Genomic DNA, 14,187 nt, shown 5'->3' with positions numbered 1-14,187 from the left:
AGGTGAGAGAGGGTAAGGTCCTCGGCAATGAGGAAAAGATAACAATGGAGGCAGGGAGGCAGGCAAGTGGTAGGAGCAGGATGGCAAAGGTAGGAGAGGGTAGACATCCTTAACTTAAAGGTCACTGATGTTAGTCTATACAATTAAAATTGTCATTTGGAGGAGAATCACTCCGATGTGTATCTGATGCATTTAGAAATTAAAAAAGCTGTTCTTTAATAGATACAATTCATTTCATACTCTTCTTTTCTTCATACCTACATGCCTAAAGTTGAAAAATCATCCATCCAAGGAGGCCTAAAATACTTCTCAGTGGAGGCTTGGGTTATTTTCTAGGACCAAAAGTATTGTGAATGCATTATCATCTTCGAATCCTCCTTGACAAAGCATAAAAGATAGACATGAACCTGATCAAAAGAAGCTGTAAGGGACTGCCAAGAAGGTGAGCTGGATAGATGGATGATGACGCACAGTCAGGGAATGGAACCTTAACATCTATAACTGACCAGAATGGGCATCGATCCTGTTTGCAAAATGTCCACAATGGAGAAAATACACAACGGCCACGAATTCGTGGATACAAAGATAAAAGAACAGGTAGATGCATGGCCCATATGTTACTTATTTCAGATACCATGTAAGAACGTTGGGAATCAGATTTAGAAGTTCACCTTACACTTTAATTTCTGCAATGCTTTCGTGATGAATGCAGAGAAAAGACTTGAGCTCTAAATAGGTAATGATGTAATTATATGTGTTCTCCAAAATTAGGGGCCTTGTATTAGTCTTTTGATTTTTGTTTTGCTTGTGCCGATGAGCACACACGAAGTGGAATGTAATGAACAATTTGAGGCATCCCATGAACGTTTATCGAGATTTATTTATTTCATCTCCTCTCACCCTCACAGCTCATTTGTACTAGGATTTTCACAGTCTCATAGACCCATCGGTCTTCCGAAGACTTTAATAAACTCTCTCTCTCTCTCTCTCTCTCTCTCACCTAAGTTTGCACAGGCCACTATGGAACTCCCGAAGATGAAGACTTTCGCCTCTACACCGATTAGAAAGCCCTCCTACTCTGATGTTGCAGCCTCCATATCGACACCCAGCCCCTATGCATTGCACTACAAGCGAAGGATTGGATCTGATCTACAAGAGCAAATATACTTTCTACAACAAGAAGTGAGAGAGCTTAGGCTTATGGTTGCAGCTCTTGGAAGAAAGGTGAAGGAGATGGAGAGCAAAGGCAATCAAGAAATTATTACAGAGGTTATGGAAAAATACAACACATCTCCAGTAGCGCCAACACTTGTCTCCACGGTTGACGAGATGATCACCAGTCAGGTAAGCTCAGCCAAGAAAGAGATGGCTATTCTAGCCAACAATAAAATCAACAAAGCAGATCTGTATAGGAAGGTAAAAGAGCAGGTAGCCATAGCAAAAAACAAGAAGAGATTGCACATAGGGGGGCTGCCAGAGGATTGTATGGGCTGTCCTGCAGATGATTTTATGGAGGGATACACAGTAGAAGAGAAGATCACAAGTCTCAAGAAGGAGATACCACAGATAGAATGGGATGAATCTGACATCAGTTGGATCTCTCAGAAGGGAACACAAGTACAAGTTGAGTTCACAGAGAGGGCAGGTAGAGTCAAGATTCTCCAACAGACAAACAAATTGAAAGGCACACGGGTATGGATATCTGAGGAGCTTACCTTGAATCAGCTCAAACAAAGGAATGTTGAACTTACTAAAGTGAAGGATGCATGCAAAGATGGAAAATGGGCAGTATATAGGGATGGACAAGCCTTGATCCGTGATTTCAAATCTAAACCCAAAGACTCTCAGTCTTAAACTGATGTTGCTCAAGCCTTTTTTTTCTAAGTTAAATTTAGTAGCTAGTTATGCATCTAAATAAACTGGGGCTGAGCTGATATACTCCCCCAAAGACTCTCAGTCTCTAACTGATGTTGATGTTTTTGGTGTGTGTTTTTTTGGTCCCATAGACCCGCGAGGTCTCCTGTGGACGTTAATATATCTTTCTTTCTTTCTTTTTCTCTCGTGATCCCTCGCCTAAGCCCCTCCCCCTCTGACATGTCCCAGCACTCCTGAAACTCTTATCTGCAAGCAAACACAAGAACACACACAACGTGAGAAAACTGAGCAGGCTGCTCACCACCCAACCATGACATCTACGGGATGTGATCCCGAATCAGGAGATGTCCCCTCCGAGCCACGAACTGAGCTACTGGCACGAACTCCCAACCAGATCCTAACCAGCTTGGTGTCCCATACCACCAGGTGGCGCTGTGAAGCCTGGGATCTGCTGCTGGGCCTTGGGCTACGCTATGATGTAGGCGCGTGTCTGCGACTCAATCCAGGATCAGACCTAGCACCTGGGAACGAAACTTGCTCCCATCGGCTCCCTGAGAACTGAACCCCTGGGTCCCTTATATAGACTCGGGCCCCAAGCGCCAAAAATAGCGAAGACCTCTAACTGGTTCGTACCCTTGCCACTCAACCCGAGAATCAAGCCTGCCTAGCTCTAAGCCTCCCCAGGCTACCTGAGCTAGTCTTGTGTACCCAGTACACGTCGGATACCAATCCGTGCACATGACATACTTCCCCTCCTCTAAGAACTCACTCCTGAGTTCGCTAAAAAACCCGAGAATGTCCTCTGGAGGTTCTGTAATGTCTCCCATGTTGCATCCTCCTCAACACGATCCTTCCACTTGATCTTGTATTCCGTGATAGTTCTATTACGAATCTGTCTTTCACGAAATTCAAGAATACACTTAGGTTCGTGTGGAATAAAAGTCAAATCTGTAACTTCTATTATTTCTTGAGGAGAAACAAGTCGATCATCCGCACCCAATACTTCTTTCAGTCTACTGACATGAAATACTGGATGTACTTTAACATCAGGAGGCAATTCTAGTCGATATGCAACTGGTCCAATTCTTTTAATGACCTTGAATGGACCACAGTATATGGGGGATAACTTCCGAACCAAACCAGTACTTAGGCTCTTGGATTCCTTGGGAATTCGCAAATATACCATCGTTCCTTCAGAGAACTCTCTAGGTGAACGATGTCTATCTTGGATACTTCTAATAGACTCCTTGGCAAACTGCAACATTTCTTGCATGTCTAGTAAGAAGGTCTTTGCAGCATCATTTTGGATTCCCTTTAACCCAACCATAACTGGTGACTTAGGTTGAAACCCGTACATAAGCATAAAAGGACTGGCACACAAATCTTTCCATTCCGGAATCGCAAACCGTTCCTAATCATCCACCACTGACCTCCCGCCGCCTGTACCGTAGGGGGCACAATCCCTGAGTCTTGGTCAACCATGGAGCTCCCATCCTGGACTCTCTGCCAATAAGAACTGAAATGACTATCAGTTGTGCAAAGCCCTCTCAAGGATTGAAATAGGTATGAGGATATTTCCGTAAATGACATAGCATTTACAAACTTGACTTGACTTAAGGCATCCGCCACACTATTCAACGAACCTTTTCGATAACGTATTTGAAAATCAAAATCTTGCATTAATTGAGCCCATCGAGCTTTCCATCCCCTCAATTCAGACCCATCACACACATACTTAATTGACTGATGATCAGTCAATACCAGAAACTTCGAACCATACAAGTAGTGTCTCCAAACCTTAAGGGCATACACTAGAGCATAGAGTTCCTTTTCTAGTGTGGGCCAACGATATTGGGTGTCGTCTAGCTTCTTACTCTCAAAAGCTACAGGTCTGCCCTCTTGGAATAGAGCTGCCCCAATCGCAAAATCACTCGCATCGGCCTCTAAAACATAGGGCCAGGTAATGCAAGAACGGGTGCTTCCTTGATAGAAAACTTCATGGTTTCAAAAGCCTTGTTCAATGCATCATTCCAAGAGATCGGCTGGGTAGACCTGCGCCCACGACCTTTCAATATGTTTGTCAGGGGTGCCGTGATGTGTGAATAATCACACACAGACTTCCGTAGAAATACCGTAAATCCTAGGAAAGAACGAAGTTGTTTCACAGTCTGAGGGATCGGCCATTCTAAAACGTTTTGGATACGATCCAGATCAATGCTAATACCTTTAGAAGAAATCTTGTGTCCTAAGTAAATGATCTCCTTCATAAAGAAGTCACATTTACTCATCTTGGCATAGAGCTTATGCTGTCTTAGAATAACTAAGACAACAATCCGGAGGTGTCCTATGTTATCCTCGAGCGTTCGGCTATATACCAAGATGTCATCTAAGAACACTACAACGAATTTGCCCAGAAATCTCGGAACAAATCGTTCATCATTTGCTGGAAGGTGGCAGGAGCATTAGTCAAACCAAAAGGTAATACAAGAAACTCGTAGTGGCCATACCTAGTTCGGAATGCGGTTCTATCTATGTGTTTAGCATAGATACAGATTTGGTGATAACCCGTATGCAAATCAATCTTAGTGAAATACTTCGCTCCGGCCAAACGGTCTATTAGATCATCGGAACGAGGTAGAGGGTATCGATTCTTAATTGTCACTTTATTCAATCGTTTATAATCTATACACATTCTCCATGTAGAATCTTTCTTCTTTCTTAAGAGGACAGGTGCTCCCCAAGGTGATTTACTTGGGTGAATATAGCCCATATTCAAATAATCCTGTAGCTGTGAAGCTAACTCATCCTCCTCAAGCTGGCTCATCCTATAAGGTGGAACACTAATAGGTTGAGCCCCAGGTACTAAGTCTATGCGATGATCTACTGCTTGTTCTAGTGGTAAACCTTCCGGCAGTTGAGCAAGGAATACATCCATGAAATCATCTAACAACGTTCTCAATTCATGGTGTTCAAACACACTTAAATCATTCTTGTTATTAATAGAGACAACAAATGAAGAAAGCGGAATCAAAACACACTGATAGACATCATAATGAGAAGTGTTTAATATATTCCGAAGCTGCATCGCAGATACAATCGGTCCCTGAGAAGAGGGAATATTATCACACTGAATACAAAATTGGGTGTCCTTATCCAAAAAAGAAAGAGTATGTTCCTTCCATCCAATCCGAATATTGTGGATTTTAAACCACTCTATTCCGATTAACAAGTCCACATGCTCCAAGTGCATGACAGAGCACGTAAGAGCCGCTGGTAAGAGCCGCTGTGTATTCTTGAATCCGGATAGAAAGGGCTTCAATCTTGCGATCCCAAAACTGCTTCCCAGTTGGAAGCTGCACCTCATAGGTGTGATCGCTAGGTATCGTGGACAGCCCCATCTTGTGCACAAGTTTGTTATTAACAAAGTTGTGAGAGCTGCCCGGGTCAAAGAGAATGTGAACTCTTTGCTTCCTAACTTCTCCATAAACTCGGAAAAGATCATGGGAATCAAATAACAAAGTATTAAAAGTGCAATTACAAGAAAGTGGGCAGGTAATGACATTTACAAAAATACTTGTCATCGCAACTTTATTAGCTCCCTTAGCTTTGGTACTCGGACCCGCCTGGAGCTTCGGTCCCAGCGCTTGCTTGTGGTTCTTGCGCTTAGGACAATCATTCTTAGTGTGGCCCCACTCCTCGCAGAAGAACCAACGTCCTTCCTTCTTTAGCTTCAAGGTACGAAGGAAACAGGCACGACCATTCTTCGCCTGAGTCAAGTGTTTCTTGGAGGCGTTGTCAATAGACTTCGACTCCCCGGTACCAGTGGTAGACTGGAAGAACTTCCTCTTGTTCTTCCCACCTGTGTCGGCAACTGTGGTTCCCTTTGCGCTGGCCATGGTATCATCATAAATACGCGCGTAATTCATGGCCTCTTGCAACGTGGTACACTTGTTGTTCTTGATCTGTAGCTTATACGAGTCAGGCAAACCATCCACAAAGAAACCTAACAAGGTCATTGGATCCATCTTTGTAGCTCTGGTCTGCAAATCCCAAAACCTCTGAAGATAAACGTCAAAAGTCAAATTCAGCTTGGACATATCGAGGGCTTTGAGCTTGCCTACGATATTGTAATCTTCCTCCTCCTTCTTCAGAAACTCTTTCCTGAAGACCCCTTCAAAATCTATCCATGTTGCAGGCTTGGTTTGGAGTTCCTTCCACCACAATAAAGCCTTTCCCGACATAAACCCGGCTGCAAGCTGTATTTTCTTGTCATCTGGATAAGGGTGAAACTAGAAGTGTACTTGCCACTTGTGCAACCAAGTGTCAACAACCTCCTTGGTACGAGACTTTTGATCTCCGGGAAAAGGATCTGAAGTGATGTTCGGACCTAACACTGAAGCCATGGCATCCACATGCGTGAGCACCTGAACAGTGCTAGTCAAAAGTGTGAGTGTAGTTTGAATCCCTTGGAGTTGCTACGTCAACCCCGTTTGATTCGTGTTAACTTGCTCAAACTTTCCATCAAGAGCAGTGTTGAATTCATTGAAGGCTTTCTTCGTAATCAGATCATCGTAGAGACCCTGGTCATCCTCCGCATGGTAGTTCATATCCTGGTCTCCCATCGCAAGCTCAGGGTCTACAGAATCAGCCATAAAGGATGTGGAGCGAAGGAGCTCGGAAGGCCAAAGGGAAAGGAGAGAGTCGTGAGGAAAGGAGCAGAGAAAACAGAATCCCACAGCAGGCAATAAATAACGATCTGCCTGGAGATTTCGTTAGAGGGGAGAGCTGTGAAGCAGAGGAGCAGCAAGGTAGCGAACTGGAAGGGTAGGAGAGAAGGGCTGTTCCGAACTCAGAAGTGCGAGATAGCAACCTGAGCTAACGGGTGGTACTAGGTGAGGGTGGGTGGAGGGTTGGCTATGCGCACTCATGAACTGCGAAGTAGAGCATGCGAGATGGCTGCCTGAACAAAGAGCGCCTCACTGCTGACACGTCCCAGCACTCCTGAAACCTCTGATCTGCAAGCAAACACAAGAACACACACAACGTGAGAAAACTGAGCAGGCTGCTCACCACCCAACCATGACATCTACGGGATGTGATCCCGAATCAGGAGATGTCCCCTCCGAGCCACGAGCTGAGCTACTGGCACAAACTCCCAACCAGCAGATCCTAACCAGCCTGGTGTCCCATACCATCAAGTGGCGCTGTGAAGCCTGGGATCTGCTGCTGGGCCTTGGGCTACTCTATGATGCAGGCGTGCATTTGCGACTCAATCAGGGATCAGACCTAGCACTTGGGAACGAAACTTGCTTCCATCGGCTCCCTGAGAACTGAACCCCTGGGCCCTTATATAGACTCGGGCCCCAAGCGCCAAAAATAGCGAAGACCTCTAACTGGTTCGTACCCTTGCCACTCAACCCGAGAATCAAGCCTGCCTAGCTCTAAGCCTCCCCAGGCTACCTGAGCTAGTCTTGTGTACCCAGTACACGTCGGATACCAATCCGTGCACATGACACCCTCCCATCGTGCCTCTCACAGCCCTCCTGAGCCCACCCTCATCCCCTATGCAGTCCCTCAGCCCCTGCACAGTCTCTCAGCCCCTCCCTCTCAGTTTGCACAGCTTCATCCCTTGCCCCTCCCATCGTGCAGCCTTTCAAGCCCTCCTTCTCCCATGGTGCAGCCTCTTAGCCCTTCCCCCTGCAGTCGTGATACTCCCCACCCCTCCCCAGCCCACCCCCAGGCCCATCATAGCTACCCTCCCAACCCCTCATCCCCTGCCCTCCCATTGCGCCTCTCCCCCCTCTGCAGGCCAATCTTCACTTGCTGCTGGTGTTGCTGCCAGATGTGGGGCCTCTGCTGGTTGCTGAAGCTGCTGCTGAAGCCACTACTGCTGACTGAGATTGCTATGTGGTTCCACTACAGTCACACAATCAACAAACCATGTAAGAATCTCAGAAGTTTCAATCAGTAAGTAATCTTCCATGTAAGAAACCTGCAAGAACAGGGTTTTGGGAAGAGGAGGAAGGAGCAAGACAAGTGCAGGATTGTGTGTCCACAGCATCATGACACAAGGCTGCATAGAGGACAAATGTGGAAGGCAGGCACTTGAGCAGGCAACGACCATTTTCATGGCTGGGTCACCGCTTTAGGCCACCTTTGATGTCCTCACATGTCTCAGAAAATTTTTTTGGTGTTAATTGGTAAGATTGATAGTATGGAAAGCCACAAATATGGTAATGATGGGTGAGAAAACGCATGTGGGTAAAGTCCTTGCTGAAATGAATAAGCAAGAGGGAAGATACAGGAGGAGTGGAGGAAAGAGAAGAATAAGAAATAGGAATTGGAAAAAGAATAGGTTGAATGGGAGCTGGAAAGGACCAGCAGAAATGAGAAAATGCAGGCTATTGAAACGGAGCTGAAACAACTCAAGAAGATGAATTGGGTCACCAGAGGTTGCATGCACGGCAATGGAGGAGATGAAATCAGAAAATGAGCACAGCTAAGACAGGGAATGACAGCCATGCAGACTATATAGGGGAAACACGACAAAATTGGGAAAGGAATAGTTGACAAACACACTGAATTTTCGCAGCAGCAAATAATTGAGGGAAAGGAAGAGATGCTAGAGTTGAAGGAGGTGGTCAAAAGAGCTCCTAAAAAATAATTTATATCAAATGCTCTAAAGGAAGATAAGAGGAGGAACATCAAAGCTTTGAATGTACTTGTCAGAGGGCTGGAATTGGGTGACAGCCCCTGATGGGCAATGCTAAAGACTTGATTAACAAAATGTGTATTGATTTGAATTTTTTAGGCAACTTGGAGAGTGGGTAAAGCTGATGCACAAACAAGGCTAATGGTGATCAAATTCAGAACTGCAGCAGCGGACAGTTCTACCTCATGGGAATCAGGGCCATGGTAAGGGGACTAGGACATACTTAGATGATGACCTCACACTCTTACAGCAAGACCATAGAAGGGAGGGAATGATTTGATTGATGGTAGCAAGACAAGAAGGGAATTGGGCTGCGTACAAAGAGAATAAGGTGATCATCCAAGAAAAAGGACAAAAAGGAGAATGGGATAAAACCAGCACATGACGGGCCTACGGGGTAGGGTTACAAGACAGGTTGTGCATGATTGTGTGGAACTGTAATGGCACCCTATGGTTTGATCTAGGGGGTTTCTCAAAGACGGACATTGGCAAAGATGTGGTCCTTTATTTTGTGAGACACACAAGAGGCTACCCATAGAGATTGGATACACATGGGAGTCAGCCCATAGGAGGGAATGAGGAGAGACAATGGGATAGAAGACCCTAGAGGTGTAGCAATTCTTTACAGATTGCACCTGAGACCGCTCATATCTGTGATGCAAAAAGAGGAGCCTGTGCTAGACATGTGGATACGAGTTTAGACACTTGATGCGACTGCACGTCTGATCTTCATTGCAGCACTTTTTCTCTGATACATCGTCCTATGTGCATGAGGTCACCACAGAGTGCCACAGTCCATATTAGACGATACACAATGACATCTTGGAGTTCTCTAGGCAAGGGGAGATCCTTCTCTTAGTAGACTTCAACGCACAGAGAGCAGACAAGTGGGCCTACTCGATTTTGGATCTGACCCCCTCAGAGTACCCAACAGAGCTTGGTATAGTGAGGCACTCGGATGACACACTACAAGTGACATGGTATGGATGCTATCTATTGGAGATTCAGACAATATAGGACTTGATATCTATAACGGCCTTCAACAATGGCTTTCTTGAGAGGACCCCCAGCCTTTGTGTTAGTGTAGACGACTTTATAGTCTTCCCCCCACTAGATGCTGACTACTCTTGTTTGGCATTCGCTATCTCAGCTGCCACATCAAAAATAGGGCCCGAATCTCTTGCCACCACCAATGTCTAGATACACTTTGATCATGCCCTTGACGCGCTCTATGAGAGCCACCTGTCTCAGGAACTATCGACCTCCCTTGGAGATAATGCATACCTGTCCATGTCTCAGACACTCTTGTATCATAGGTTTAGGATGGCCTCTAGATCATTCCCATGCAAAACTCAATCCACAACACTCCTTGTAGCCGTGAAGATGCCCCAAAACTCATGGTTTAATGCTGCCAATTGCTGAGAAATGAGATCCCATCTTACATGCGTGCAAGTTTTGAGCCATTTGACAATGTCCAAGGCACAACGTATCTTATGCTGCCTTACATGTCATAAGATGCAGGATTTTCTCACATAGGCTTGATGAAGTGGTCCGCTTTTTTCGGGGAGGGGACACCACCATTGCATGGGTGCTTCTATCAAAGGGGAATCCACTCATTCCCATCATGGATCCAGCAATCTGGTGCACATACGCCTTATCACTCTATGGTGCTTCAAACCAGGCACCATCTGAGATGTCCTCCTTGCCCATACCACAACATCCACCTTGTTTACCACATGGAATGTGCAGACTGCATTAAGCTGACTCCATAATAGGAAGGCCCAAGACTATAAGAGACTGTAGACGAGCACTTCACAAATGGGTAGGAGGGCTTGGCCCCGAGCCTTGCACAGAGGTTCGATCATATCGTGTGCTGCGACTTCCTCTGCGCGTGGAGTACCACCACCATAGTATCGATACACGAAGTAGGGGAGGCTTCTATCAAAAGGGAATCCACTCATTCCCATCATGGACCCAGCAATCTGGTGCACATACACCATATCACTCTATGGTGCTTCAAACTAGGCACCATCTGAGATGTCCTCCTTGCCCATACCCACAACATCCACCTTGTTTACCACATGGAATGTGCAGACTGCATTATGCTGACTCCATAACAGGAAAGCCCAAGACTATAAAAGACTGTAGACGAGCACTTCACAAATGGGTAGGAGGGCTTGGCCCGAGCCTTGCATAGATGTTCGATCATATTGTGTGCTGCGACTTCCTCCGCGCGTGGAGTACCACCACCATAGTATCGATACATGAAGTAGGCGACCCCGACCTTCGATTGATAAACTTCCACCAAAAGTTGCTGGAGTTAATGCTAAACAGAATGTTTAGTAAGTTTTCCTCATTTAGGCAGATGAAGTTCCTCTCTTTCTGATGGACCGGATGATGATATTCTCATTTAGTCTATGTCTCGGTCGGAAGGTGATGCTTGGTCTCAAATCCAAGTAGATGGCACAAGGCCTTACACTTATCATCATACTAGCTATTGCAAGGACCGTCAAATAGATGGTAGGGAGTTTCTGCTGCTCCCTACCTTCCCCTTGTTGTCCGCGAGCCTTGGGTCAGTTGACGTCACATAAGGCACACAAGATCTTTCAGCGGTTGACATGCCGCAAGAGACGAGCCTCCTCACACATAGGATGGATGAGATCATCAGATCATTTTGCGGAGGAGACCCAACCACTGGGTGGGGATTCCTCTCGGAGGGGAAGCCACCCATCCCCATCACTGATCCAAGCGTGTGGCACACTTATGCATGCTACTTATATGATATCTTGAGGCAGACACCGCCTGACATGTCCTCTATGCCCAGGCCCACTATCTGTCATCTATTCTACGTAAAATGTGCAGGCTGCACTTCGCCGGCTCCACAACCGAAAAGCACAGGATCACAAAGGCCTTCGGAAAGAGGACTTTGCACATGGCCAGGAGGTCCTAGCACCGATCCTTGCACATATGTTTAACCTTGCAGTTTGTCACGGCTTCCCACCAGCATGGAGCACCACTACTATCGTACCGATACACAAAGCAGGAGACCTCATGGACACCGGGAACTATCACACCCTCATGATTGGCCACACACTGGCCAAGATCTATGGATTGGTACTAGAGAGAGAGATCAGCAGTCATACAGAGGCGCGAGGGCAACGAGCACTAGGGTAGGCAAGATTCAGGAGGCATCACTCTACTCTAGACCACATTTTCACTCTGAGGGCTATCATTGAGGAGGCAAGGTCCAGACATTAGAGAGTCTACACATGCTTCGTAGATTTTTGAAAGGCCTTTGACACTGTTCCACGATCCCGCATGATCAGGAGACTACAGGAGATGCAAATCCCTCAGATGCTGATTTGGGGTGTGATGAGCTTATATGAGTTAGTCAGAGGCAGGGTCCGTGCCCCAGGCGGTCTATCTGATTGGGTCGAGAGCACCATTGGGGTGAAGCAAGGCTGCCCTCTCTCACCGACTCTCTTTGGACTCTACATTGATGAGATCACATCTTTCATAGATCGCCTAGGTGGCGAGGGCTCATTACTAGGGGATCTCCTCATACAGATATTGTTATATGCTGATGATATAGTCCTAATATCCTCTTCAGCGGAGGGGCTGCAGAGATATCTGGAGGCATTAGAGGTGTTTTGCAGAGAGAGAGATATGACGGTCAACCTTGGGAAAACTAAGGTTATGATCTTCAACACCTCACGAGCAGTGACTCACCGACTTAGTTTCACCTATCGTGGTGAATGAGTGGAGATAGTGTAGTCATACACATATTTGGGAGCAGTCTTCACAGGACCCATCTCCACGATGAAACATGCAACCCAGGCACGGCTCACACGAGGGCGTAGTGCTTTGGCTAGACTAGAGCGGCAGTGTTTTGAGGTGCACTTCTAGGATCCACCAATGAAGGGCTGGCTTTTCGACACACTAGTGTGGCCGACTGTCATGTATGCATCACATTTCTGAGGATGCGATCTTCCAAGGACAGACTGGAGGAGCTTCGAGCGGCTACAGGTGACGATGGGATCCAGGATAATTCGATGTAAGCCCTCAGTTCCACATGAGATAGTATAGGCAAAGTTCGCCATGACACCTCTCTAGGTTGATACCATCTTTCAGACAGTGACTTTCATCCACAGAGTCTGGGACTTACCCCATTGGAGACTTCTGACGTTGGCCCTAGAGTCATCTAGAAGACTCACAAAGAGCAGGCCAGACACATGGTATGCACACATATCTACATGGCTTGCCAGGCACAGTATCCAGATGGACAGGCTTCCCCCCTTTCAGTACAGCATGGATGCACCTCCTGAGTTGATACCGCGAGATGAGATCAACCGTATCATACGGTTAGACCTCCTTCAGCTTCACACATCCCGGACTTGGGGGGAGAACCAGGAGCTCCCCACCAAGACCTAGTTTTATCGCGACCACTTCCTGAGAGTATCAGAGGAGGGATTCATTATCAGACCCCAGTGTCTTGAGGATAGAGGAGTCTCCCATGCATTGAGGATTGCCATTGGTCAGATGCAGGTTTTATCCCACCAGTTGAGGATCGAGGCAGGGAGAGCAGCGGGTGTACCCAGAGAGCAACGGGTCTGCATGCTATGTACGCTGGGGGCGGTTGAGACAGGAGCACTTTCTTTGTGTTTGCCAAGCCTACTATGAGATTCGGGGACGCTACCACTATCTCTACCTAGAGGCGAGTGGCTTCGGTCCTTTGTCACGACTGATCCATTTCCATGACCAGGTCTGTATCGGCGGGCTTTATCTGATGGAGATGTGGAACACAGGGAGATGCTTCTACGACAGATCAGAGAGCAGCAGGGGATGGTTAGACAGACGAAAATACGAGATATCTTCGCAGCACACTAGAGAGCCATCACTATACCAGGCTTCGGTTTCGTCCTAGCGCATGGATAGATTGATTGATTGATATGGCCCACTCTGCAGTTGTAGTTGACTTTTTTTTCTATGATTATGATTTTGTTAGCATAGATTAGTACTCAGCAAGGGTTCTAGCATACCCTTTGCTTCAGCCCACTAAGGCTTGTATGAGTTCGCTTTTCTGTGTACTTTATCCCATAGGCCCGTGAGGCCTCCCGTGGACGTTAATATATCTTTCTTTCTTTCTTTCTCTTAGCCTCTCCCTGCCTCCCTTCCGCGCCCCTCTCTCCTCCCTCCCCTCAGCCCCCTCCCTGCCTCCCCTCTCCCCTCTCCCGCCTCCCTCAGCCCCCTCCCCGCCTCCCTACCCTCGCCCCTAACCCCGCTACCCTCAGCCCCTACACCCACCTCCCTCAACTTCTAGCCCCGCCTCCTACCTCCGCCTCCCTCGGCCCCTACCACCACCCCCTCAGTCCCTCTTCTCCGCCTCCCTACCCCCACCCCTTGCCTCACCCCTCCCCTCCTCCCTCAGCCCCTCTCCCTGCATCCTTTCCTCTGCCCCTCTCTAGCCCCTCCTCCTAGTCCCTTCAGCACCCTCTTCTCTATCCTAGCAGCTTTTTTTGTCGGGCGGAGCTCAACAGTGTTCCAGTCGGCCTTCCACCTCTATTGACATTGGCTCTGCCTTCAGCCAATATTTGCCCGCC

The 14,187-nt window shown here is 47.1% G+C and overlaps 1 protein-coding gene across 4 annotated transcripts in view; it reads left to right on the top strand.

The window, feature by feature from the left end:
- LOC147882294 (uncharacterized) overlaps positions 1-14,187 on the top strand; it is a 95,386-nt gene that overhangs the window by 41,058 nt on the left and 40,141 nt on the right. For 3 of the 4 annotated variants that reach the window (XM_087401048.1, XM_087401051.1, XM_087401049.1), the window contains exon 2: positions 337-597. In XM_087401048.1, the coding sequence (XP_087257174.1) occupies positions 456-597 (142 nt within the window). In that variant the 5' untranslated portion in view covers positions 337-455. The remainder of the gene's footprint in view (positions 1-336; positions 598-14,187) is intronic. The other variant, XM_087401050.1, reaches the window with a different exon arrangement.

This window comes from Dipteris shenzhenensis, chromosome 29, assembly GCF_047967505.1.
Source record: "Dipteris shenzhenensis isolate YYH24624 ecotype China chromosome 29, Dip_SZ_1.0, whole genome shotgun sequence".
NCBI lineage: Eukaryota > Viridiplantae > Streptophyta > Polypodiopsida > Gleicheniales > Dipteridaceae > Dipteris > Dipteris shenzhenensis.
Note: the sequence above shows the minus strand (reverse complement) of the source record. Positions and strands in the feature narration are given on the sequence as shown.